Source organism: Diorhabda carinulata, chromosome 2 (assembly GCF_026250575.1).
Source record: "Diorhabda carinulata isolate Delta chromosome 2, icDioCari1.1, whole genome shotgun sequence".
NCBI classification, from domain to species: domain Eukaryota; kingdom Metazoa; phylum Arthropoda; class Insecta; order Coleoptera; family Chrysomelidae; genus Diorhabda; species Diorhabda carinulata.
Window position 1 is genome coordinate 34056799 of NC_079461.1, and position 25678 is coordinate 34082476.

At 31.5% G+C, this 25678-nt stretch overlaps 5 protein-coding genes across 7 annotated transcripts; 4 read left to right on the forward strand and 1 right to left on the reverse strand.

Annotated features, from left to right (window-relative positions):
* The first annotated feature begins 5985 nt into the window (after positions 1-5985).
* On the forward strand, positions 5986-7421 carry LOC130903508 (39S ribosomal protein L3, mitochondrial). Its single transcript, XM_057815645.1, has 5 exons — positions 5986-6140; positions 6193-6289; positions 6355-6564; positions 6616-6905; positions 6958-7421. The coding sequence occupies exons 1-5, from the start codon at positions 6067-6069 to the stop codon at positions 7382-7384; spliced, it is 1098 nt and encodes a 365-aa protein (XP_057671628.1). The 5' UTR covers positions 5986-6066; the 3' UTR covers positions 7385-7421.
* Positions 7422-7753: 332 nt separating this feature from the next.
* Positions 7754-8904, forward strand: LOC130903617 (thialysine N-epsilon-acetyltransferase-like). Its single transcript, XM_057815833.1, has 3 exons — positions 7754-7967; positions 8363-8586; positions 8650-8904. The coding sequence occupies exons 1-3, from the start codon at positions 7884-7886 to the stop codon at positions 8852-8854; spliced, it is 513 nt and encodes a 170-aa protein (XP_057671816.1). The 5' UTR covers positions 7754-7883; the 3' UTR covers positions 8855-8904.
* Positions 8905-9548: 644 nt separating this feature from the next.
* LOC130903616 (dnaJ homolog shv) lies at positions 9549-11900 on the reverse strand. The gene is made up of 4 exons (XM_057815831.1): positions 11399-11900; positions 10852-11342; positions 10589-10799; positions 9549-9962 (listed from the first exon to the last, which is right to left on the reverse strand). Exons 1-4 carry the CDS (start codon positions 11703-11705, stop codon positions 9898-9900), a joined length of 1074 nt encoding a protein of 357 aa, XP_057671814.1. The 5' UTR covers positions 11706-11900; the 3' UTR covers positions 9549-9897.
* Positions 11901-12950: 1050 nt separating this feature from the next.
* On the forward strand, positions 12951-19067 carry LOC130903615 (uncharacterized). 2 transcript variants are annotated; one of them, XM_057815829.1, is made up of 2 exons: positions 12951-13130; positions 17064-19067. In XM_057815829.1, exons 1-2 carry the CDS (start codon positions 13060-13062, stop codon positions 18961-18963), a joined length of 1971 nt encoding a protein of 656 aa, XP_057671812.1. In that variant the 5' UTR covers positions 12951-13059; the 3' UTR covers positions 18964-19067. The 2 variants fall into 2 exon arrangements, with proteins under 2 accessions (XP_057671812.1, XP_057671813.1); XM_057815830.1 differs by lacking the exon at positions 12951-13130 and adding an exon at positions 14899-15084.
* A 603-nt stretch (positions 19068-19670) lies between these two features.
* On the forward strand, positions 19671-25191 carry LOC130904085 (succinate--CoA ligase [ADP-forming] subunit beta, mitochondrial-like). 2 transcript variants are annotated; one of them, XM_057816642.1, is made up of 6 exons: positions 19671-19841; positions 19972-20243; positions 20356-20518; positions 20746-21010; positions 22042-22377; positions 22429-25191. In XM_057816642.1, the coding sequence occupies exons 1-6, from the start codon at positions 19791-19793 to the stop codon at positions 22680-22682; spliced, it is 1341 nt and encodes a 446-aa protein (XP_057672625.1). In that variant the 5' UTR covers positions 19671-19790; the 3' UTR covers positions 22683-25191. The 2 variants fall into 2 exon arrangements, with proteins under 2 accessions (XP_057672625.1, XP_057672624.1); XM_057816641.1 differs by having other exon boundaries at positions 19695-19841; positions 22042-25191.
* Positions 25192-25678: the final 487 nt, after the last annotated feature.

The window sequence follows — 25678 nt, forward strand, 5'->3', positions numbered from 1 at the left end:
AACACGAATAACTTTCTAACTAGAAGGCTTTCCATGATTATACCAAGCATTAGAAAAAGGAAATATTGTCTGGTCCAGCGATTATGGAAGTCACAATTTACCAGACAGTGTAATTATTAATGTTTATGTAGTGGTAGTAAACTTTAATACACAATAAGTAGTTATTCACTCTTCACTTACTATTCTACCGTTGTTAAATTCATCCGTTACAACTTATCTTTGATTGAAATATATTCATAAAAATCTCTTTGTTTTACAACTAGATGGCTTGATTATAATAAATCGGGAACAGAAGAATTTGATAAATCTTTTAATATCAGTCATGTTGGAATTTCTAGAACCATTGGTGAACACACTACCTGCTCCTTCAAGCCGGTTATCAACCACCGACCTTTGGAAGGCTCTGAGGACCAGATAGAATGATTCTGAATGTTGTTCTGGTGTTCATTTTCAATACCAGTTTGTTGTTTTTATATCCAATTAGATTCTATATCGAATAATCTCGTAGGCTCTTTAAACCTGAAAAGATCTGATAAATTGTTCAGTAATTATCATGTTGGAATTTCTAGAACCGTTGATAATATCCATACTAAACACACTATACCAACTCTCACAGTTACACTGTCTAGTCTTTCGAGCCGGTTATTAATCACCGACGTTTGGAAGGCTCGAAGAACCAGATAAAGTTATTACGCATGTTGTTCAATTTCAGTACCAGTTAATCCTTATCTGATTAAATTTCGGAAAAACTTATTTACTATCAGTTTATTGTAAATATCTCGATTTATAATAGTCAGTGAGTTATTAGAATTACCCAACTTGATTTTTTATTTATGATGTTCATGTTTGGTTGTTGGTTATATCATTTTTCGTGCTCTAGTTGTATCATTTTAAAACATAGATTATGTTGTGTCTACATGTGTTTGTTACTAAAAGTTTTGATACGGTATATCGAGCTTTGTAAAATTTTCAGGTGTCACAAAGACATTTTATTTAAAAAAAAAAACAACCGCCTAGTGCTGCCTTTTTGTATAAACTTCGGGAATGAGTGATATGTGAAATTGTGCTTATGCTGTAGATGTTTTGTTTTTGGAAAATTTTGTTCGAAGACATGTTGAGTACCTACGTTAGAAAACGACAGTTAACTTTTATCCATTTGTGACATAAATATTTAAGGGGATGAAATATCGGATGATATCAATCGTAAATGGAAGAAAAATGAACGTAATTGTGATTCTTGGCTCAAAAAAGTTCTGACTTCTGGTTCTAAACAATAAATATATTTTACTCCAACTCTGTATGGTTTCAAATTGATTTGATCATGGGTAATTGTTGGAGAAGCTATAAAAATGGACGATTTACATTTTTCCAATTATAGTAAATTGAAATATTTGTAAAAAAAACGTGCACCCTGCTTCCAAAATACATAGACTTCTCCCAAAGGAGGCGATTTTTCCGCCCCACCTCCATGCCTATCGACAGTGACCTATCAGAAGACCAATTACTACTTTGAAGTCGTTTCTGGTCATAACAAGAAGTTCGTCAGATTTCTCAGTTGATATCGTTATGAATCTTTTGGATTCGTTAGTGAAGTGTCATCTCATGAGGCCAAAGTAAAGCTCTGGTGCTCAGTATGGAGTCGTTGCTCCATTTTTTGGAGGCTGTGTCCTTCCTCATTGCTTAGTAGCCACATTAGAGTTACAAGTCTCTATTAGCTAGTGCCTTTAGAGCTTTTTTTCACCCCCACGCTAGCCTTCAGGACTTTCAAGTTCGCTCGATTATCTGAGAGAATTTGAATGTGCTTTCTAGGGAGATTTATATCCAATCAATCCAGAGCACATTCATTTAGTGCTAATAATTGTACTTGAAAAATGATGAGTGAGACATTGGATCCAAAAATACCTTAGCTTCCAACCAATCTGTATACCAGAGAGATACATTTGCAGCAAATCTTTATTAACCCATAAATTACCACTTCGAATGGGATGTCTACGACCATCATGCTGTGCATTTGGTCCATTGATTTGTCACTATTTTTTTGCTTTATCAATTCGAGAATTCATAGATGATCTGTCAGATTTCCATGCTATAATTTTTCTGTCTGGATTAGCTGGGGGTGCAGCGCCTCAAAGGCTGTGGTGGGGCAGGTTGTCATTGCCTCTGTGATACCCAAGCAGATCAGCCCGATTAACCGTTACATTTTTAGCAACATTTGTACTGAAGGTGGTTTAGAATCACAAAAGGAAAGTTCGGTCCATATTCCCTAATGTTACAGATGTATCCTTCTTAAGAATAATTCTAACAACAAGGTGGCTTAATAGTTATTTTTTTAAAATGTAGAAGAAGAAAAAGGAAATATTTTGATATGAAGGTAGTTCATCCGTAGAAGAATTAGTCGAATCGGAATCGATTTCATTGGTTGGGGTAGTAATATAAGAATTAGAAAAAACTGTACAATAATGAGCGTTTATTAGATTTTGAAGAAAAAAATTAGAGTATATAGGCAAGCGAATAAAAAATTGCGGAATGAAAGAATATGTAGTTAGTTCATTTAACATTTCAATCAATATTCCAGACCATCGTTCACTATATCCTCGATGTTGTTAACAATAAACAAGTTCTTACCCAGTTTTTATTATATACATCAAAACAGTTTCCTTTCTGAGTAATACAATCAATCCAAGGGTTTTCCAACCTTTTTTTAGCATTTTTATTGAAGAATTTTTCTTTCTCCCTCTGTTTTAGCGATGATTTCTTCATTTAATCGAAATTTCTTTCGTTTAACCATTTTTTTAGGTCCATAAACAGCGTTTAGTCACTAGGGGATAAATCCGGAAAATATGGGAGTGATTTAAAGTTCAATTCATTGAGTTTTAATCAACATTTAACACTGTAACATTATCTTGACGGAAGAGATTTTCTTTCTGAATCGATTCAATAATCAAGAAGACCATTACCTGTGTTGTTAAAAGAAGAAGAATGCAATCCATTATTTTAAGCTAACTGAAATAGCTGAGGGTACAACTTTTTTTCTGATAAATCAATATTCACCAGGAACATAAACCTACAAAACTGTAGATATTGGTCTATGGAAAATCCTCATGAGATACGTAAAACACATAATAAGTATCCTCAAAAAGTGTTTTTTGACAGAGAAAACTCATGAAGAGGATCATTACTTGTGTTTATAAAAGAAGAATAATTCAAGGTTAAGGTAAGAGGTGAATACTTTACATATAAGAAGAGTGTATTAATGTCAACGATAAGATCAAATTCGCCAGGTACTTTATGTATTTAATTTCTCGATTGAAATTATAAATATTTTCATTTTCATCGCCTAGTATCATTTAGAATATACCCTATAAAAGTAATGCAATTAGTCGAAATTGAATTTTTAATAAGCTTTTTATAGCCCTGTATATTTTCAAATTTAAGTCTAGACTGCTCAAAATTCAATTCAAAAATTGACAAACAATTTAAGAAATGTGTATATTTCTTGTGCTGGTAAAATACCCGGTAAGATTTACTATTTAATCCAAAAAACTTTCATTCCAGTATTTAAAATGTAGGTTTCTATCTAGAAAAAAAATTAGAATAAGAAAAATCAAAATACGCACACAATTCGAAACTTGATTACAAGCATTTATGCAGGGTGTGCTTCATTATAAATTTTTTATTTTTATTAATAATTTTCGATTACACCCTGATGTAATTTTCGCATATATCACAAATTCGTTGCTAACTATGTAAGTTTTACTACTAAGTATTAAAAGGTTACAAATAGTTCTTGGATTTTTTGTTCAAAATTTCGAGTGAAACAATTTCCAACTGTATAAATAGTCAACATCACTATAACCTCAAAAACAGTCATACAAGATCCAGTTCTAATTACGTCATGAAAATTACTACTTTTGTAATTGTGATCAAAAAGTTCAGGACTACTTTGTATATGAAAATGTAAAAAAATGAACAAAATTGTTCCAAAATGTTCAATCTACTAGCTTCTGTGATGAGTATTTCCTTTAAAAGATAAATTTATAGTTAGTGAAAAGATTTAGGTAATATATGTAGTGCTTAGTGCTAGTAACATGTAAAAATTTAGTGTTGTAGCATTCAATATTTTAATGTTTTTTAAGCTTGATGGTTGCCTAAAACAATGTTTTCAATAATTTTGTTTAACACATATACTCAATACACCCTCGTAATATAATTTTTATTCCGAAACTTACACCAGTATCAGTGGTAATAGGTTTGTTCCAGTAACATGCTCTGATCATATTCCGAACTACGCATGACGTACCCAACAATTACTGTTGGAACGCTACCTTTAAAACAATAGCGAAAAAAAGAAAATCATAATTTTTGTTTTTATATAGTTTCACCGTACCTTTCACTTTCATCTCCACTACCGACTAAATACTCTTATCTCCATTTTACAACCTAATAAAACATAATACACGATCTAGAATGTGTTGTCATGCGCAGATCCATATGTTCCGAACAAGTACTGAACTGTTATTGGAACGTAAAACTTTCTGTTCATTTTTAGAACGCAATTTTCATATCGCGCATGATCAAATAGTTACAGACAGTCTGCTTGAACAAACCTAATGATGTAATGAATTGGTGCCATAATGATGATTCATTCCGAAATTTATTGACCATCGCGATATATTGGCGACATATTTAAAATGGTACTCGTAATTGTTTATTTTTCGAAACGTATATAGTTCATTGGCACGGTTATAAATTTAATAACATAAAATGTGAACTGCAGTCATTATTCAAACACAATTTGATTCATCTAGCCTTTATTGTGAATTTGATAGACAAAAAATTTTAAAAATTCATACTTGTAACTCAACAAAACAGCCACTCCGTATAATAAATTTATCTATGGTCTCGTCACATCATTGACAAGGTTACTGGTGTATAAGAATTAGATGGTAAAAAAATTATTTAATCAGTATTTATATAAGTAAAAAAGATATTTTCGTTTTTTTATGAAAGATGTGCTAACGTTTATGTTTTACATTACCAAATTTTTTCTATTGTGTTTTGTATGGCTAATATAATTTTATACAGTCATTATGCTTTTATGAAGAGGTCAATATAGGTACATTTTAAACACAATTATTCTGTTAGTTTTAGGATTATTATAGTTTTGGTACATATAATAATGTTGCTTAATAAAAAGTTTGATAAAACATTTTTTATTTCTATTCCTTACATTTGATTTGATAATAACACTGGTCAGTCATTTCGTTTTTCGCCCTGTTATATTTAGCAACTACCATGAAAAATACTTATTAACTCATAAATATATCTGTTGGGACTATATTTTGTTGGTATGAAACAAAGAGCTACTACTAGCGTGAGATACAACAATTTGAAAGTCCGTAGTTTTTTTATGGCAATGACACAACAATACACTTGGAAAGTTTTCTATAATAAAGATTAGTAGATATGAACTGCTAGAGTTTTCTTGATAATATTTACCTCAATTTAGCCATTTAAGCTTGTTTTCTCAATATACTTTGATGCACTTTATATCAAAAGAAGTCACGATGTCCCTTCAGTATGTTTTTGGGCTAGGCAACCAAAATAAGTTATCAACTCCACACATATTCAATTTTATGTAAAATAAAACGTATTAAGAGTAATTCTCAATTTCCCTGCATTCAATAAGGTTTCCATAGAAATACTAACCAGTTGTGCTTACTGAGACGCTTAATAATTAAGATTTTCATTAGTTTGTTCGGTAAACAATCTATGCTTATCCATATAAAAATGTTTGTTTTGATATCCAACAATAAATATAATTACGCATTTCATTTTTTTAAACTGAAAACATATTTCGATAATGTGTTGAGAAACAATACCTTATAATTGAAGAGTAGCCACTACTATTTTTCTTCTTCTCCTTTATTGGCCTTTTGTGTAACGACATACAGCTAGGCGGGACAAACTTTTTAATTTTTCGTTTTAATATACATCTGGTAAAAGAGAAGAAGTAATTGTGTGGTAATTAGGTTATGATTTAAGTTTAACGAAATTTTAATAAAAATGGCATTCGCATTATCCACCGTGTTACAAAAATGTAACATCAGGATAATAGAAGAAAGACTATTCACATTAAGGTAAAAGAAACAAAACTCTCAACTTATTTATTCCACGATATTCTTTTTATAGCATAACCTGCTCTACATCTCAAAAAAGATCAATGGCTAAATTAAATCCCAAACCTAGACTCAGAAATCCTACATGGTTCACACAAAAAACAATAAATGTGAGTTTATTTTAGACAGCTCTTATAAACGTTAATGTAAAGTTTAAATATTATAAACATTACAGAAAAGAGATGAGGAGGTTACTCAAGATAACGAACAATTTGTACAAGAAGTAATAAAAGATAAATATTCTGACGTACCAAAAAAAGGAGAAATTTCAACAGATGTTGAATGGACACCAGACCTGCAGAGAACTGGTGTAATAGCTAGAAAAATAGGAGTGTATCCTTTGTGGATGAAAAATGGAAAACAAGTCCTAACAACGTTATTGCAAGTAAGTTAGTGTTAGTATATATGAAGTATGAGTAATTATTCTCATTTATAGATATTAGACAACCATGTCATAAAACAATATTCCCCGTATGAATATGATCCACCTAGGAAATCTATTGTAGGAATTCGTAATAAAAAAGCTTGTTTACTACTTGGCGCCGAGGGTGCAGATCCTTCAAATTTAACTAAAGAATATTGTGGTTTATTCAAAGATTCAGGAGTTATACCCAAACAGATATTAGCTAGGTTTTTTGTAAGCCCAGATGCTGTTTTACCTTTAGGTACATTAATTTCTGCTAAACATTTCCAAGTAGGAAATGCACTAGATGTAAGGGCAAAAACGTGAGTTATTTTCTCAATTTCAATACTTGATTTCTATATATACTTTTTTTAGAATGGATCGTGGTTTTCAAGGTGTAATGAAACGTCATGGTTTCAAAGGTATGCCAGCATCTCATGGTGTAACAAAAACTCATAGAAGAGGAGGAAACATTGGAGGTGGTGGTGAAAAAGGTCGAGTTTGGCCTGGTACTAAGATGCCCGGACATATGGGAAATAGATGGAGGGTAACAAAAGGAGTTGAAATTTTAAGGATAAATACTAAATACAATGTTATATGGGTGAAAGGTCAAGCAATACCTGGAGAAACGAATTGTGTTTGTTATGTTTATGATTCTAAATTGCCATTGAGGAAGCCTAAAAATCCATTGCCTTTTCCTACATATTTAGGAGGTGTGGATGAAAATGAACCTGAAGATATATATCACGAAAGTATACATCCATTTAGTGAACCAACTATAGTTTTTAATGAAAATAAATAATAATGTTTGTTAATTTAAAATATAGATTTATTACGAATTGTGGCTTCATTATTTTCCCAGCAATATTAACCCCTAACAGCATTGTAATGCTATAATTTTTTCAATTCAATATAATCAATAACATTTGGAAGTAAAAAAAATCGTTTTACTGACAAAAAGATAAAGTAATATTGCAAGAATCACAACTTTTTTGCAATGTGGATTAAAATCTAGAAATAGAATAATTTGATACATTCCGAATTTTTTTTCAAAACAATGTTTTAAATGTTTTCTTTTACATAAAAATCGGTTGTTTGCGACAACAAAATCTGATTTAATTTATTTAGTTTCAAAAATTATATTTTAACGGACGGTCGAAAAATAGTCACTGTCACAAATTTATAAATATCTGTGTTTACATTGGGAAGACATAGCGTTCTTATCTAAGAAAAGGTCTTGATTTAGTGTACTAACAGTTTTTCTATAGAAAAACTGTAGAGTTTTTAATTTCACAATAAATATGTCTACTAAAGAATCTGAATTAGATGTTATTATCAGAAAAGCAGAAAAAACCGACATGAAAGACGTTATGAGTTTGATTAAGGTAAATATACAATCTCCTATATTTTATTTGAATATTTTGTTAGGTTTAAAATAATACTTCGATACTTTTTATATAAATTGAATACATGAGGTCGTTGCAAACCGTCCTTGAAAATAGAGATTACGCGTTCCAACAGGGCAATAACCGTCATAATTCTATTTTGTTTTCCAACCGACTTTTTAATCAAATAATTATCGTTAAAAAAATTCTCATTCTTGTAGAAACTACGTTATTAAAAATATATAAAAGTAGAGTACTCGAAGAGAGTAGAATATAATTATTTATCCCAATATTTTACACTGAAATTCTTATTTTCAGCTCAATATTTTCCAATACTAAAGTTATTGTTGCTTTTTGCCTAAAGTTCACATTAAAAAGTTGAAATGTAATTTTAGGAACTAGCCGCATTTGAAAAATTGGAAGATCAAGTCAAAATTGACCACACCATACTAGAAGCGGATGGTTTTGATAGTGAAGGGAGACCATATTTTGGATGTTTAGTTGCACAATTACCAAACGTTTCCAAAATCATAGGTTACGCTTTATATTTCCATAGTTATTCCACATGGAATGGAAAAGCAATGGTTCTTGAGGATCTGTACATTCAGCCAGAATATAGGTAAACTCCCACGAACTATCGTATAAGTTATAGTGAGAAAAAAATAAATTTTAATCGTTTTAGAAAACGGGGGGTAGGTAAGAAGATGTTTTTGGAAGTTATGAAACTAGCGTACGAAACAGGAATGAAACGTGTAGATTTTCATGTATTGGGTTGGAATCCTGCTATATGTTTCTATAAAAGTATGGGAGCTGTAGATTTATCTGAAACTGAAGAATGGAAACTATTCAGGATGGATCATGCAAGTTTGAAATCATTATTTACCTGATTATTAAAATGAAATAAAATATCAAAAATAAAAAATAGTTCCTATAGCAATTTTGTTTATTTTGGTTTTTCAAAAACGGTAAAACAAAACAAAAAATCATATGGGGCATAAAGTTTGTTGATTTCGAAGTTTTGTGCCAATTGTGCAGCCCAGAGCTTACCATGTAGAGGTGGCTGCACTTTGAGTTCCACCCACACCCTTCCCATCCATCCATCCATCCAACCAATGAGGGTGAGATTTGTTATTTAAAGTAATTATACATGGTGTTTTTAGTACCTTTCTTGGTTTGTAGTCTATTTTTCTTTGGTAGACTTTTGTTGAACATGTTTACTCTGTACTTGTACTTGGTTTACAAACTACTCTGTATTTTGATTTGTTCCAAAATTGGGCATAAGTGATCCTCTGAGCTGTAATTACATCGTCATTTTCCTCCATTTCAGTCTCTTTTGGCTTAGGAGACGGTCTTTTCATTGTACAACCTTGTCTTTAGAGCCTATTCTTAAGTTTTTTATCTCCTTTTGAACAACAGGTGTTCTGCAGTTTATCCCAGTAAATCTAGGTTCAACCATTAAACTAAATTTATCCGTAACATCTCTGTATAACTAAAAAAGTAGTGTACGACGTGATGGTATGGAGTATACAGTAGATGATACTTCAGGAATGCTGATTTCTGGAATAGGCAATTAATTACAAATTTGAACTAATATATATTACAAAATGTATTTCCATATACACTTTCATCAATGTACAAATGATAATCGAAATATTTACAAATATGTTTGGGATTCATCGACCAATCGAATAGTGTTCATCTAAAAATGTAAGTATAATAATGCTATACTAATAAACATAGCAGATACTCAATTTTAGAAGAACGCCATTCCAATAACATTGTCCACAAATTTACAAAATTTTTGTTTTGAAATATTTGTGTTACATACAAAAGTTACACTTTATCCAAATAAATAGGAACAGAATAAATTAAGTCATAAAAACGGACTACACTTAAAAAAGGAAAAGTCCCGAAAAAATGGGATGTATATTTAATAACCTCTAAGTCCATTATACACTTTGTTGTTTGAGCTTTGGTTCAAGATTTTTCTAAGAGCTGAAAGAAAAATAAATCATTAATACCAAATAAATAGCCTTAATTACAAAATGTTGATAAATAAGTTTTTTGCATTTCTAGGCTATATTTGTGGCGAAGCTTAGTTTAGACAGCCAAAATTAAAAATTAAACTAACAAATTAAATTACTAGTTGAAACACACTGAAATGAAACTTGTAGTTCATGCAGAAAATTAACAGTAAATTTAAATTGAAATTAAACTCTCGGTAAGTCGAAATTGGACTCACCAATATAGGCCCTAGACAACTAAATCCCTAAATTTACAGATTGCGGTTGATTTTATTTGAAATGTTCATTAAATCTGCCCAGTAAATTGGTAGAATATTTAATATTGATTGTTTTACCCTTTCAGAAGGTAATTAATGTGGATTATATCGTATGTATGTCAAAAAAGTGTATTTATTCTCTGACAGCCCCATCTTGAACTTCTTTGGTTAGATTCACCCCAAGAAACCTATTGTGTTGGCTGCTATTTCATTTGTGTTTACCTTCTATAGAATTTTTTTAATACATTTACCAATTCAAAAGTATAAATATGTTTATAAAATTTTAAACAGTTTATATAAATAATTATAAACAAATATATATAATTAAATATTGCTTTACCTTCTTTGTCCTCGGCAGTTAATTCTTGTTTAGGAAATTCTACGTCGAATGTTATGTAAAGGGTACCATGTAAATTATTGTTCTCATAATTTGGCATACCTTCACCCTTCTTACGAATACGTGCACCTGGCCAAGTTATTTTATCTCTAACTACACTAACTTTATGACCATCCAAATGCGTTATTTCCATTGTAAAACCAGTTAAAGCATCCTAAAATTTTAATTAATGCACAATTCAAAAACAAAATAAAAAAATTACAAACCTGTAAACTTATTGTAACATTTGTGTATAAATCGTCTTCCCTCCTTTCAAACATTTGGTGTGGCTGTGTTTTGATTTTCAAAATAAGATCTCCTGGTTCTCCATCCAAATGTGGTTCTCCTTCAGCTACAAATTTGGTTTCTTGTCCGTCGACCATAGCAGGTTCAACTTCCATTTCCAACAACTTTTCCTCATTAACTAATTTTACGTTTGGGCATTCGTCACACACATTTTGTTGTATCATCTGGAATCTACCCGGTCCCAAACTTTTAGTAATCATTTCTTGTCTGCAATTACATTTACGAGTGCCTTTTGTTGGTTTTAATACTGGTTTGTTTCTTGTAATTTCAATAAATGTGCCAGTATAAAGATCTTCTAATGTAACAAACACATCCATAACTAAATCTGCTCCTCTCGGAGTTTCATGTTTTTGAGAATTGCCTCCAAAGTGGAAGCCAAAGTCTCCAAAGAAACTCGCGAATGGATCCATACCTATGAAATATATTAAATTTATATACTATTAATATAAATATTAGTTGAAAACTTACCTCCATCCATCATTCCATCCTTCTGTAAACAGTCCTCTCCACATCTATCATACTTCTTTCTTTTTTCTTCGTCTGAGAGAACCTCATAAGCTGCACCTATGTCATGGAATTTCTGTGAAGCATTCGGGTCATCCTTATTTTTATCCGGATGAAGCTCTTTGGCTAATTTCCTATATGCTTTTTTAATATCATGTAAACTAGCAGATTTTGATATACCTAATATTTTATAAAAATCTCTACCTGCTGACACTGCAGCAGTACAAATGACACTTATTAATAAGAATAACTGAATAAGTTTAATGTACATTTTGACTAATATTAGCACTATATTATTTTATTAGAAATTTTTAATTCCAGTACATATTATTATCACAGGTTCACTTGCTAAACAACCCTAAATACTATTCACATTTTCCAATACGAATACGACTTGTCAGCTCGAGAAGAACAAATCGATTTATTAACCAATCATAAGTCTCTACAACATGTGGAGAACTGCGATTGGTTGAAAGCAAATATTATTGTACCTTGTCAACATAGAACAATAAAAATTAATTTTGACACAGAACCAAATATCCGATAATATGTTATTTTCATTATATGGATAGTTTTCTCTAAAGCTATTGACAATTTGGCAAATTTATTGAACATACCTGTTCTGTGGATTACACGTCAGAAGTTTAGTGGCCAGTAGACAAATGTAAACATGGCCATATAAGTCTGTGGTAATGATAATAACATGTGTCAAATATCAAATTAAGAATAATGCAATTTTTGTTTATGCGTTTTTGTTGTCTTCGATTTATACTGTACAACATAAAAAACACAATTTATACATATTGACGAGTACAATTAGATAAAGAATGATACATCGTCAACAAGCATAGTTTGTCATTAGATACATTATAATTAAGACACAATGAGCAAATTAAAGCGGTATAATTTTTTAAATCTCTTGTATTTATTATTGCTGTTTAAAGGTAAATTCAAAATATACAAATTACCCTTAATTTGTTATAATGATTATTCAAATGAAAATTTTTCAATAGAAATATCTATAAATACTAAATATTAAAAAATATGATACGAAAATACAGTTTTATAATTTAACAAATATATGAGATAGAATAATCTTGTTTTTAAAGATTGATAAATTATTAAAATAGTGATGACATTAGTTTTGTCGTATCTACTATTATCATCAACTATATACCTGTTTAGTTTACTAAAGTAGTTATTTTCTAATCAGCTTCATAATTTTCACAAATTATATTCAACTTTCATAATTTTATTTGAAAAAATGAAGTAAGTATGTAATAAAATTATATAAAAGGTCTAAGAAATAAGAAATTAAAGAAAATTATTTCATTAACAATAAAAAAGCTCTCCATTAAATAGTTATCATATCAAATTAGGGTATTATAATCCGTAGTGGACTGCCTTGCATTATAGTATTCATCTATCATTGATGCAGACCAGCATTATTTCTATTTAACGGTCATGCTACAAAACATTGATAACGTTTGTGGGTGTAAGATTTATCAAATTTCCTGTCCTGTGAAAATAAATAAAAATCTAGCAACAGGTGTGTCCATTTACTTAGTGCCATTATGATTGAATATTATGTGCTACAATAACATATTTATAACGTATAAATAAAAATGAACGTTTTCTGTGACATGTTTTGCAAGAGATGTACAGGACGTCCCAGTAAATATTTTATTTATACTAGGTAATAACTTATTATTGCTTTATAATAGTAAAAAATGTGATGTGGTTTTAGAAATTGGAGAGTCAATTTTTAGTTTGATTTGAATTATTATTGTCATTTAAATTTTTCTTCGAAAAAAAAAAGAAGAAATCACGAAGAAGAAAATCACCTTTGCGTAAGCGCTTTTTTCTACTTATTGTTCAACTTGATGAATTTAAGTACACGCTCTCTCACTAGACACAATTACTTTATATTCACAGTGAATAATTCACAGCTCGAAACTCGAGTCCACGTGCAGGCTTAAAAACTAATCATGTTACTATTTGGACTCTCTCGCCGTCCATATTTGAATTACAACGTTTATTTTGTAAAAACTTTTATTCTAAAATATTCCTAAAACTTTCAATAATCAACAGGATTGGCACGAGTGATTCCATAAAGGTCAGCATCGCGCAGTCGCTTGGCACTCATTCTAAACGACGAATTTAGTTTTGTGGCAAGGTTTTTAAATTTTCCACCAGCTAAAAAATCGATACAAAATAATCGATATATGTATCTGTCAATTATAAATATATACAACTCAATTGTGCAAATTAGACAACGCCCATTTAAAAATGGCTACCGTGGGGTAAATAAATGCTTGAATAGTGGAAAACTTCCTTGTAGGCAGGCTGACTAAAAATACAGTTTCAATAAAACAGATCTAAACAGTATATTTTTTGTCCAATTTTGTCCAATATGAATCATAAAAACAATACAAAACAACTATTACTACCGGAACCAAAAACCAAGTAAAGCTAATACGACAATTGTTCACCCCACGGCCGCCATTTTGACGTAAATCGACTGTTTTCTTAAATTGCCCAATTCTATAAGTGGAATTGTGTAATTATGTATTACTGAGTTATTATTTATCAATTGATCAGTTAGTAAATAACTTGCACTATAAATTATCAATATTATGGCCGAGTGCTTCGTCTTAGCAGATCCAAAACAAGCTCACTTCTGCTTCAAAACAGCCTTTTTTCCTTCTAAAGACAAACCAGTAATATTTTCACAATCAGTAACAAAATGGCTGCTCTGAAAAAAGATACAACTGACGCCAACGCTACTCATTCTTTAGCCTCTATATCTATTTTCAAAAATACCATGATTGTGCCCATTTGGGACTTTATTGAAACATTCCGGTTTGTGTTCGTACGCTGCTAACATACAGCTCTCACAGCTTCATTCCTTGTTTCTTTACCACTAGCTTTAACAGATCCCGAACGTGGTATTCAATCAATAAGTCTGAGCGACCTTCAAAACAGCTAAAGCCTTAAGGTGTGGCCTTGCTCTAGATCCTACTGCTGTCGCTCGAATAAAGTGTTGAAACTTGTCTTCGTCAAACTGTGACCAAAATGCAATACACTGAAAAATATCACCATTATAGTTGGAGCTAAGGTAACAGCTCTTCATTTCATCTGTGAGGGTTTTGACAAACTCATCCGGCGTGGATTCCACATCTCAGCATAGATTTTTTCATTGTACGGCATTAGCTCAGGGTATTTACCTTCAAGAAGTTCGAATGGACCGTTTAATTAGATCGAAGTCGAATCCATTGCAAACATTCGTGAAGGACTGTATTTGAATCATAACCCATAGCACCGAAATGACGAACTGTCATTTACCGACTTGCCACACAAGTCCTGTCACTGTCGCCATAATGTGAGAATTCACAGAGTCACAGAACACGCCAGTGAACGTGTTCAAACATTCCGATCACGATCATAGTTTCCGAAAAGCTCTCGTGATACGCTCAGCGTCGGCGCTATTTGAAAATATCGACCCGAATGTCACAAATTTTGTTGCCGATATAAAATCTACTAAATTAGAAGATTGATACACGCCAAGAAATGTTGATAGTGTCTTTTTCCCATTTCAGTAATTATTATAAATGTTTCTGTACGATCTTTAGATAGCAACGAAATTACTGGTATGTATTTATTTTGAAAAATACTTTCAAAATTTGACAGTGGTTGATATCGAGCATGATATTATAGATACAAATTCGTATTAATTGAGTTTCGTATAGATTTTTACGTATTTTTTCAATCATATCAGTCTATTAGTGTATACAAGTTATGTCTGGAGATTTATCACATCCTATCCACCCATAAGGGTATGTTTGATCTAAAAAATGCCGAATTTATATGGAATAATGTGCCAGGCAATCATCATGCTCTCTGGCATTCACGTTGCTAATTAAATTGCTTTGTACTTATATATTTTGTATTGCTGGACAAAAACGCTTTCGAACAACATCAAGTTTATTAAAATCGGCTAAGCAGAACCGGACTTAAGGAATATTTTCATATTAAGGTTCCCTACTCTCCCCCACCTTTTATTTGAAAAGATACACTAAACGTTGTGTGACGAAAAATGCTCAGAATTTATTGAAGAACTCGATTATTGTATATAAAACGTTACTTAATTGGGTAAATTTTGAAAATTTTCAAATACGCCTTTTAGTGGTGGACCAAAATTGATTACGACTTGTTTCTCTAGGCTATATTTGTTATTGTACACACTAAATTAGATATAATGGAATTAAATAAGTCGTTAGTCAACCAGATACCTTTTCAGACCAAGCAATGTTTTTTTCCTGTAAAAAACTAACCATCAAATTTAATCAAACTAAAAAATAATGTCATTACGAGAATTACTACTTAAGTTTTAAGATATAGCAACACTGATTTGAATATGTCAAATCTAGGTTATATTTCTACTGTTTCCCTTGTAACCTCGACATCCCTCAAGCGTCAAATCTCCGCTATTAAAACGGTTAAACCCACGCTGTGTAATTCGCTCATAAACCTTGTCTTTTCCTTTAATATTACAATATTTTCGACTGCTTCAAATTCTTGTTTTCAATAATGTCTTAGCAATACACGAAATTCATATATTTATTGTTATTTTCATTCCTTGCCGTTCCCATCCCTCGAAATTTCGACGTCACGGTGATCCAATCAGAATAGATTAGAGAAAGATAGGGAGTGTATATAATTACTCTATGGTTATAGTCAGAGAGCTGGTCGCCACTTCGACTAAGGTACTTTCACAAGGCTGAAACTTTTTCTATATGTTATTTAATATATTTAAAGTAGAAAAATCAACTTCTGCTAGGGTATCAAGAGGCGATAACTAGAGGAATATATTCCATCATCTGCGCATGCATTTTCTTGCTACGAGGGTCGGTCGGAGATATCGGTCAACTTTTTTAATGAATTTATACGAGGGACTACTTATAAGATCCTAAATTGTGCGTTATGCTTTCCGTTATAGGTATATTAGGACAAATAAATGTATATGTTGAGATTTCAAGAGGTAATTGGTTTAAATTAATTTAAACCAAACCAAACCGAATTTAAAGTTGGGTTATGTTATATTATAATTTATTATTTATTCGCATGCGCAGATGATGGAATAAATTCCTCTAGTTATGAAATGAAATGATCGATACGTAACTAAATAGGTTTGTTCCAACATGCTACTATGGAGCGTTCGTGAAACATTTATTGGAAGCGTTTAAAAGATATTTTCTGCGCAATCTCCGGCTATGCACGGCTCTTGTAACAGTTCCTGCTATCAATGTAGGATTGAAAATACCGTCTCGAAAACGGTTCACAAACTCTACTTAAATCAGAACACAAAACAATCGTTCGAATGACGTTAACTGCCCGGTTGGAACACGTAATCGTCTTGTACGGTTTTAACCCAACGTGTAAAACTATTCTTTGGGCTTAGATGCAAAATATTGTCGCTGCATTGTCAACATTCAAATTTCTCTTAAACAAAAATTTCAACATGTAAATGAATAAATGGTAATCTGACGAAAATATCACATATTTTCTTTGCTGCCACGACTGCTTTAAACTTTTCATATCTCACTTCTGAAAATAGTTTTTATTTCAGAAACTTCACCGATGGAATGAAATTTAAGCGGGTGCCTTCAATATATTGGATATTGATTTTGTTATGTATAGTAATGCTGTTTCTCGCCGATGTCTTCCAAATGCAGTACCTTACGATACAACTCACAAAACCAGTAATAAACAGTGTTACTTTCGACGACAAATCATACACTATATATACGCCAGGGTGTAAAATACCATACATGGACCCCTTCGACCAAAGCATAAGAGAGTACATAACCTCAATGAAGTTGCCGAAGTGTAACGAAGGTAAACCACCGTTATTCGAATCGAACCTAACCTCAATATACGTTTTGAATTCTTCACTGTCCTACTATCAACTTGACGATACGACGAGACTGGATTGTTGTTATTCGCCTTTTTTCAGACAGGAACCCGAAGGAAATGAATCGGATAATAAAATAATCGTAAGAGATTGTCGTTATTTTAACGATAGCGTCGATATTAAAGAAGAATTTATTCAAGTTACGTGTAAATACGACAATACTACTATTTATGAAGATACTTTCGCTTTTGTACCTATAAAAAATAAGATTCAAGCTAAATCTAAAAGTATGAAGGTGCTTGTGATAGGTTTAGACGCAGTTTCCAGATTGAATTTACATCGACAGATGCCGAAGACTGTTAGTTATTTAAAAGACATAGAGGCTGTTGAGCTACTCGGTTATAATAAAGTGGGTGATAATACTTTTCCTAATTTGATACCGGTACTAACCGGATTTTCCGAAAAAGAACTGGTAGAAAACTGTTGGCCTACAACCGAAGACCGTTTCGATAATTGTACTTTCATTTGGGACATTTACCGCGACGCAAATCACCTTACCGCTTACGGAGAAGATTCGTCTTGGATGGGTCTGTTCAATTACCAACGTAGAGGCTTCAAAAAACAATCCACAGATTACGCTTATAATTATTTCAATAGATACAGCGAATCGAAAATAGGCAATACCAAAAGTATGAACGTTCAAGATTGCGAAGGGGGTCGATTCGTTTTTAGAGATTTATTGAGTTATATCAAAAATTTCGTCATAACAATGGTCGATAATAAGTTACCTTATTTCGGTTTTTTTTGGGGAGCAGCTCTATCACACGACATTTTAAATAAACCCAAATTAGGCGACGAGGATTACCGAAATTTTTTTAAAGAACTTTTCGAAAATCATTATTTAGATAATACATTCGTATTTTTCATCAGTGATCACGGTATAAGATGGGGAGATATACGACAAACTTTCCAAGGTCGAATGGAAGAGAGACTACCATTCGTTTTAGCTGTACTTCCGAAAAACTTCCGGAAAAAATACTCATTACATTATAACAATTTGAAATTGAATTCAAAAAGACTGACGACGCCATTCGATTTACACGAAACTCTGCTAGATATCCTGAAACTTTCGTGGAAACTCGAAGACCACCACGGATCTAATAGAGGAATTAGTTGGTTCAAGGAGATCAGTCCGTTGCGGACCTGCGAAGACGCCGGTATTGAAAGCCACTGGTGTACGTGTCAACAAAGCGTGGAGATTCCGACTAATAACAGTCGAGTCGAGAAGGCGGCGAAAGCGGCGGTGGATCACATAAACGGTCTACTCAAAGGGTACGCTCAATGCGCTCGTCTCGCTTTAAACAAAATTTCTGACGCTCGATTGATGACTCATACTTCTCAAATCAACGGATCGAACATGATATCGGATTACATGCTCACTTTGGACGTTTCACCCAGCGAAGCTGTGTTCGAGGTGACCGTTAGGTATATCGAGAAAGCTAAAACTTTCGAAATAATTGGAACCATCAGTAGGTTGAATCTGTATGGGAAACAGAGTACTTGTATTACGGATTTTCATTTGAAACTTTATTGTTATTGCGAAAATTTGCTGTGATAAATATGTTTGATTTCGATTACCTATTTCGTAATTTAGATATTATCTTGTCAACAATGTATTTTAGATAAAAATCCTGAAATAGATAGATTTTTTTATTTGAATTCCGATTTATTTAATCACCTCTATACCAAGTTATATCCCTGACGAGTTGTGGGGTCTCAAAATGGAGTCGAAAATTTCTAACAAAATAAATTTCTCTGCAACCCGAGAATACCCAATTTGGTTCACTGTAAGAGAATGTTAATTGAATTCATTAAAAAAGTGATCGATCCATTTTGGAGGTTAATTAAGTGTGACCTAACCTTAAAATCACAGAAGTTTTTTATCTGTCTGCTGATTTTTTCGTCTAATTTTTTAGTCGAATAACATAATAAGACACGTTTTCACGCGGAATAAGTGTTAACAGAAAAAGTTTTTTTTCCATTTTAATGAGAAATTGTAGTTTCTTTTTTATATTTTTCTCACCCTATACAAGATTTATACTAACTAGGGAGGTTTAATTTTGGGTTTGGAAAGAAATCTCTAGAAAATATTTATTTTTATTTTATTCAATTTCAAAATGTGTAAAAAATTCACGTGAAACTTCTATATAACTCAGAAATTTAATAATCTGAGTTGTCTATATCAATAAATTTTATCAATTGGTATTTATACTGTAACTGTTTTCTTAACACTCGTCGATGTAAGTATGGGAAGTTGGCTACACTGAGTATTCTAATTTAAACTTTGATCTGACATGTGACATTTAATTTTGGCATCTGCCAAAATACCAAGGAGAAAAAGTTAAATTATTTTAGTGTGATCACTCATTGAACGAGTGCAAAATGTTGAGGTCTGCGATTTTAGCTGAAAGCGTCTTAAAAAATGGTTCCAAGGTAATTACGATATTTTATTTATCCTTTTTTGATTATCATACAAAATATAAAGTTCAAAGTAAATGACTATTATCTAATTCGATGATATAAATAAGTATTATGTAAAACGTTGTTCTCTTCCTTATTATAGGTCCTTGGTTCCGTACCAAATGCTCGTTGGCAACCTCAGCAACAACAACAGAGAAATTTAAATGTCCATGAACACATCAGTTACACATTACTCAAAAATGCAGATATTACTGTTCCTAATTTTGGTGTAGCAAAAACTAAAGAAGAAGCCAAGAAAATTGCAGAAAGTCTCAACACAAAGGATCTTGTATTGAAAGCACAAGTTCTAGCTGGTGGTCGCGGTAAAGGAAGCTTCAAAAATGGACTTAAGGGTGGTGTCAGGATGGTGTATTCGTAAGTTTTAATTTAAAACTGACTTAAAATGGGCGTACAAGTTAATTTCTGTTTCTTTTTAATAATATCTATCAATATGGTACTATTTCACAATTGTTATTTTTGATTGAAGACCTGAGGAAGCTGAAGACATTTGTGGTAAAATGTTGGGACAATATCTAGTCACCAAACAAACTGGTGAAAAAGGGAGGATATGCAATGCTGTTATGGTAGCAGAAAGGAAGTTCCCTAGGAAAGAGTTTTATTTCGCAGTCATGATGGAACGTGCATTCAATGTAATTATAATTCATTCATTATACTTTTAAAAAGTATTTTATTAATAATAAACAACAGAAGTAATATTATTCAATCAATAAATTTATAAAATGAATGACAATAAAACTAGAAATTAAATGCAATAAATCAATACTTTAGAATCTGCTGATCCTGTGGCAGTGTCAGGATCCTCTCACATTTCTTTTATATAAATTTGTTCCATATTTGAAATAATTCATATTTTTAGGGACCAGTTATAATAGCTTCATCCCAGGGTGGTGTAAACATAGAAGAAGTGGCTGCAGAAAACCCAGATGCAATTCTCTATGAACCTATTGATGTTATGAAAGGTCTGACCAAAGAACAAGCAGAAAAAGTAGCTGTCAAAGTTGGTTTAGAGTCACAAAAGGCGAAAACTGCTGATATGCTTTTGAGAATGTATGATTTGTTTGTGAAAAAGGATGCCCTTCTTATTGAAATCAATCCCTATGCTGAAGATGCTGGAGAAAAATGTGAGTGAAGGCAATTATCTCATGTTGTATTACCATAATTTTTATTATGATTTATTATAATTGAAAAATATTTAAATTTTTATACTTTGACCTGTTTATTACACATATATTTGAGTTACAGGCTAATGTATGTTTATCATTTATCAAAATATTATGTAATATCTAGACTATGCTGTAAAATAAGATCCTATCAAGATTTCAATAAATATTGATACTGATAATAGAGAATGTATTCATGATTACAATATAAAATAGGATTGTTGAAAATCAAAAAAGAAAACTGATAATATTTTTATTAATAATGGGATAATAGTAAAGCTACGTTGTAAATAATCTATATTTAATTATCAAATAAATTCAGTTTCCAAAAGTATTATTTGGTTGTATCAACACTAAAGTTCAGTGTTAGGTATTTGTTTTTATCCTAATTAAGATATCAAAATTCAATTTTGAATTATATTTCCATAGTTAATTGACCATAACAATAACATAATAATATTTTAAACTAGTGTAGCACCCTTTGTTTTATTCCACTGGAGAACCATGGTTATAGTGTCCGTTTTGTCTATAACATCTTGGACTTTCATGAGAACATGGTAGCAATTCAAATGATAGCGATGAAAAAACCAATTTTTAATCCTGTAAGGTCAAGATCCTTAAAACATTTTCACATTAGGTCGTGTTTTAATAATTCTCTGTCTACTAGTTTATATGTTTATTACCTCAATTTTCCCTTAAATCAATTAATGATTTTTTTTAGTTAATCGAACTAGAAGTGGAGCCCCTTTTCTTCTTTTGTCATGTTAATTTTATTAATACATCATTTTCAAGACCATTTTATTGTTACCCAAATAGAAAATAATGAAATTGGCTGATTTACATTTTTTTATCAGTTTCCAAATTTTGATCAATAGAACATTAAAAAATACAACACAAACATTGACAAGCAAATCACAGTCCTCAGATTCCCTGTTGAAATTTCAACTGCTAATTTTTTTTTTTAGTTAGTATTTCAATTTATTGATTTGTAGATTTTTCTTTGGACGCTAAATTCCGCTTCGACGACAACGCCCAGTTTCGACAAAAAGAACTTTTCAGCCTAAGAGATTGGACGCAAGAAGATGAAAAAGAAGTAGCCGCCGCCAAATTCGATTTGAACTATATCGCTTTAGACGGAAACATTGGATGTATGGTAAATGGTGCGGGTCTCGCCATGGCCACTATGGACATTATTTCTCTTCACGGAGGTTCTCCGGCCAACTTTTTGGACGTTGGCGGTGGCGCTACGGCTCAAGCGGTAAAAGAAGCTTTTAAAATCATTACAGCCGATCCCAAAGTACACGCTATTCTAGTCAACATTTTTGGAGGTAATCAATCACATAAAGTATTTACAAATAGCATTATGTTGGTTTTTTCAGGTATCATGAGATGTGATGTTATAGCTGAAGGTATTATAGCCGCGGCTAAAGAGCTAAGTCTAAAAATGCCAATAATCTGTAGATTACAAGGTACCAACGTAGACGATGCTAAGGTTTTAATCGCGGCGTCAGGTTTAAAAATACTTCCTGTAGATAATTTGGATGAAGCTGCGAGGTTAGCTGTGAAGCTGTCGAATATAGTCAGCTTGGCACGTGATGCCAAATTAGATATTAATTTCGAAATGCCACTCTAAATTTTTTCGCTATTTATTATTTTACTTGTTTCAGATTTTAGAAGCAATTGAGTATTGATGTCCTTGTATTGAAAATCTTGACTGATTTTTTCAAGTAAACTCTTTCCATTCGAAAAACTATCAAAATATACAATATTCTAGTTATTGAATGCTGAGAACATGTCTTGCAATCATATATGTTTCATATGCTTAGTCTCAATCGAAATATTTATTACACACTTCTCTGCTTTGTATTATCCATATCCACAACTGAAAATTCCATCTCTTTAAACAAAAAGTTTATTAATTCGACTTCTATTACCCCTTATCTTTCTTTAACATTATACCAATAACAAAAAATACTTACAGGGGCGTATAGTTTAACCCATGCGTTAATTTTGGTCTTCAAATGTTGTTGTAAACATTTTTGACAAATGTCTGTATCAGTATTACTGGTAATTAGATGTTTTACATTTGAGACATGGAGTCTTAATTTTTCTTTCTGTTGGGTTTTACTTAAAACCATTTCACGTGCTTTTGAAGTTTAGTCTTTGGATTTATTGGTTACAAACTAATCTATGGTACCACATATTTGCAATTTTCTTTGTTTTTTTTAACAAACGACTCTCAATTTCAATCTTAATATAAAGTACAAGTGGATTATGCATATTGTCCTCGATAAGTAACTTCAAAACTTCAACTTCTATTATAACATTTCGTGAGTTTGTTTTTGAATCAGGCACATGAAACAGAATATTCCTTTTAGGCACATGTAATTGAGGGTGCTCCTTTTTAGACCATAAATGTTCATCTTTGTTCAAAAATTAATTTCCAACATTGTGTCATGGACGTTCAAAGTTTTCATTGTATGAATAGGAATATTTGCTCCATAATCTGAAGTACTGCTTTCTCATTTAGTCTCTTCTTCTATCCAGGTTTTCATTTAAGTCTCTTAGATAAAATTTGAACCATATTCAGTTCAAAACTATTAAGCATTTCAGAATATATATACACTAACATATGGTTATAGGGCACCCAATAAAGAATATCGAAGTAAAATATTTTTGCTTTATCAAAGGACATGGGCCTTTGGTAACGTCAAGTGGGGCACGACGGGTCTATGTGAAGGCCTAGGTGCTTAACGGTCCCTTCGCCGCCCATATTTAACTATGAACTATGAAAAGTTTTGCTTATTTCATTTAGAGGATTATTTTTGAGATTATAAACTTAGATTTTTACCATTTAGTAAAGATTCAATATTTTGAACCAGTTTATTCTCGTCATGGTGTGAATACCTACTCTCTTGTTTCCATCCATGGCGTTCGAAAACTATAACAATATTTTTTGTTTACACTAACATGAAGTTTTAGGTTACCCAATAAAAAGTATCGAAGCTGAGTTTAAACAAATGAATGGTAATTAAATCAAACATCGCTGGGGTCTCTTATAACCCTTGTCAGTATTTTATTTTTTTTCCCTAAGGATGTGCCTAAACTATTGTAAATTTCCCGTTCTTAACAATTATTATCAGATGTAGTTCAGTCCAGTGAAGCTTCCTTAGGCAACTGAGTGACTATAACTTCATTAATTGTGTCTTTATTCCTCACAATAATGTGGAATTTATGTAAAATTTTGAAAGATCTGTTTTATTTTATGTCTCTTTTGGTTATGTAATTCCACTTGGTATGGTGCAAGGTCAAAATATTGCACGTTATTTTACATTATGCAAGACTGTCACTAACAAAATTTCCATTAGTAAAAGTAAATAAATTCCTAATCTTAAATTTAGTTTATTTTATGACCGATTTAGGCTGCCACTAACTAAAAATCCAAGTGTAAAAGTAAACAAATTCTTAACCTCGAATTTTGTGACCGGTTTAAAAATGATAATAATCAAACTAAATAGCTAAGTGAATTAAACAAAAAAAAAAGTGGTCAGGGGATGATCATAGTTAATAATTATATCTGCTGCTCCCTTGCTTTTGGACCCTGAATTAGTATTGCATCATGTCAAGCAGTCTTTATGATTTCAATATCTGAATCTAGGTTTTTACATTTCATGACTAGTAGATACTTTATTTGGAATTATATTATCAGAAACATTGAATTTCAAAAAATTACTTCTAATATTTGGAAAAAACTGCACTTTAGGAATCAAGTATAATTTCAATATACAGTTAAAAGTTGTCACACTATTTATATTTTGTTTTTTGTATTATAAAATTTATGTGTGATATTATATTAAATAAATTAAAGAAATATTTCAAACATAATCTGTTAACGTTAAAAAAATTTAAGTGTACATAGTAATTTTAATAGTTACCGTTATCAGTATAAAAAAACTTAATTTGAATGTTTTACAATTTTATTATTCTTTTTTTAATTCTGTTATAATTATTTCTATCCAAACGATCGGTTCCAAAAGAAATCACTAAAATAAATACATAAAAAAGCATTTTTTTCTTAATTAGAAACCCTAATTAATATATTTATTATATGGTAAATTTAGTAATATATTATCGAAACCAAATTTATATTTATTGATTCCATTAAATCTCAGTTCCACAGCAATACATGTCACAAGAAGGTATAAAAATTTTGAAAAACACTGATTAGGCTGTTATATACAGCAAGCTGACATTTTCATTCATAGTAATATATAAACGATCACCAGATAAATATTAAGTTGAGAGGAAATCAATGAAAATATAATTTTTTTTCATGATCAAGCAATATATAGGTAGTAGGTAGTTAGTTCTCTCCGATCCTTAATATTGTACCTCCAAAACTCCAATAGAAATTAAATAATCTTCCATTTGATAATGTATTTAAATTTTTTTTTCATGCTTGGAAGGCTGCCACTGCCCGCCCCACCCACAGAGTCCCAGCAGACGGTCGTAAGCATTCATAATATAAATCTCGAATGCATTTTTTCACGAATTTTCGATTAGAAGGGACTCTGTTATGAAAATCTATCACTGGCTCCTGTACTATAACTTACTTTTGATAAAATAGTT

Bases quoted from the DNA above. Each gene is read 5' to 3' on its own strand.
- LOC130903508 (XM_057815645.1), top strand. From the start codon at position 6,067: ATGGCATTCGCATTATCCACCGTGTTACAAAAATGTAACATCAGGATA. The intron at 6,141-6,192 runs GTAAAAGAAACA...TTCTTTTTATAG, and splicing joins GAAAGACTATTCACATTAAG to CATAACCTGCTCTACATCTC. The intron at 6,565-6,615 runs GTAAGTTAGTGT...TCTCATTTATAG, and splicing joins TCCTAACAACGTTATTGCAA to ATATTAGACAACCATGTCAT.
- LOC130903617 (XM_057815833.1), top strand. From the start codon at position 7,884: ATGTCTACTAAAGAATCTGAATTAGATGTTATTATCAGAAAAGCAGAA. The intron at 7,968-8,362 runs GTAAATATACAA...ATGTAATTTTAG, and splicing joins ACGTTATGAGTTTGATTAAG to GAACTAGCCGCATTTGAAAA. The intron at 8,587-8,649 runs GTAAACTCCCAC...TAATCGTTTTAG, and splicing joins TACATTCAGCCAGAATATAG to AAAACGGGGGGTAGGTAAGA.
- LOC130903616 (XM_057815831.1), bottom strand. From the start codon at position 11,705: ATGTACATTAAACTTATTCAGTTATTCTTATTAATAAGTGTCATTTGT. The intron at 10,800-10,851 runs GTTTGTAATTTT...TTAAAATTTTAG, and splicing joins ATGTTACAATAAGTTTACAG to GATGCTTTAACTGGTTTTAC. The intron at 9,963-10,588 runs GTAAAGCAATAT...TTTTTCTTTCAG, and splicing joins AACTGCCGAGGACAAAGAAG to CTCTTAGAAAAATCTTGAAC.
- LOC130903615 (XM_057815829.1), top strand. From the start codon at position 13,060: ATGAACGTTTTCTGTGACATGTTTTGCAAGAGATGTACAGGACGTCCC. The intron at 13,131-17,063 runs GTAATAACTTAT...TTTTTATTTCAG, and splicing joins AAATATTTTATTTATACTAG to AAACTTCACCGATGGAATGA.
- LOC130904085 (XM_057816641.1), top strand. From the start codon at position 19,791: ATGTTGAGGTCTGCGATTTTAGCTGAAAGCGTCTTAAAAAATGGTTCC. The intron at 19,842-19,971 runs GTAATTACGATA...TCCTTATTATAG, and splicing joins TCTTAAAAAATGGTTCCAAG to GTCCTTGGTTCCGTACCAAA. The intron at 20,519-20,745 runs GTAATTATAATT...TCATATTTTTAG, and splicing joins TGATGGAACGTGCATTCAAT to GGACCAGTTATAATAGCTTC.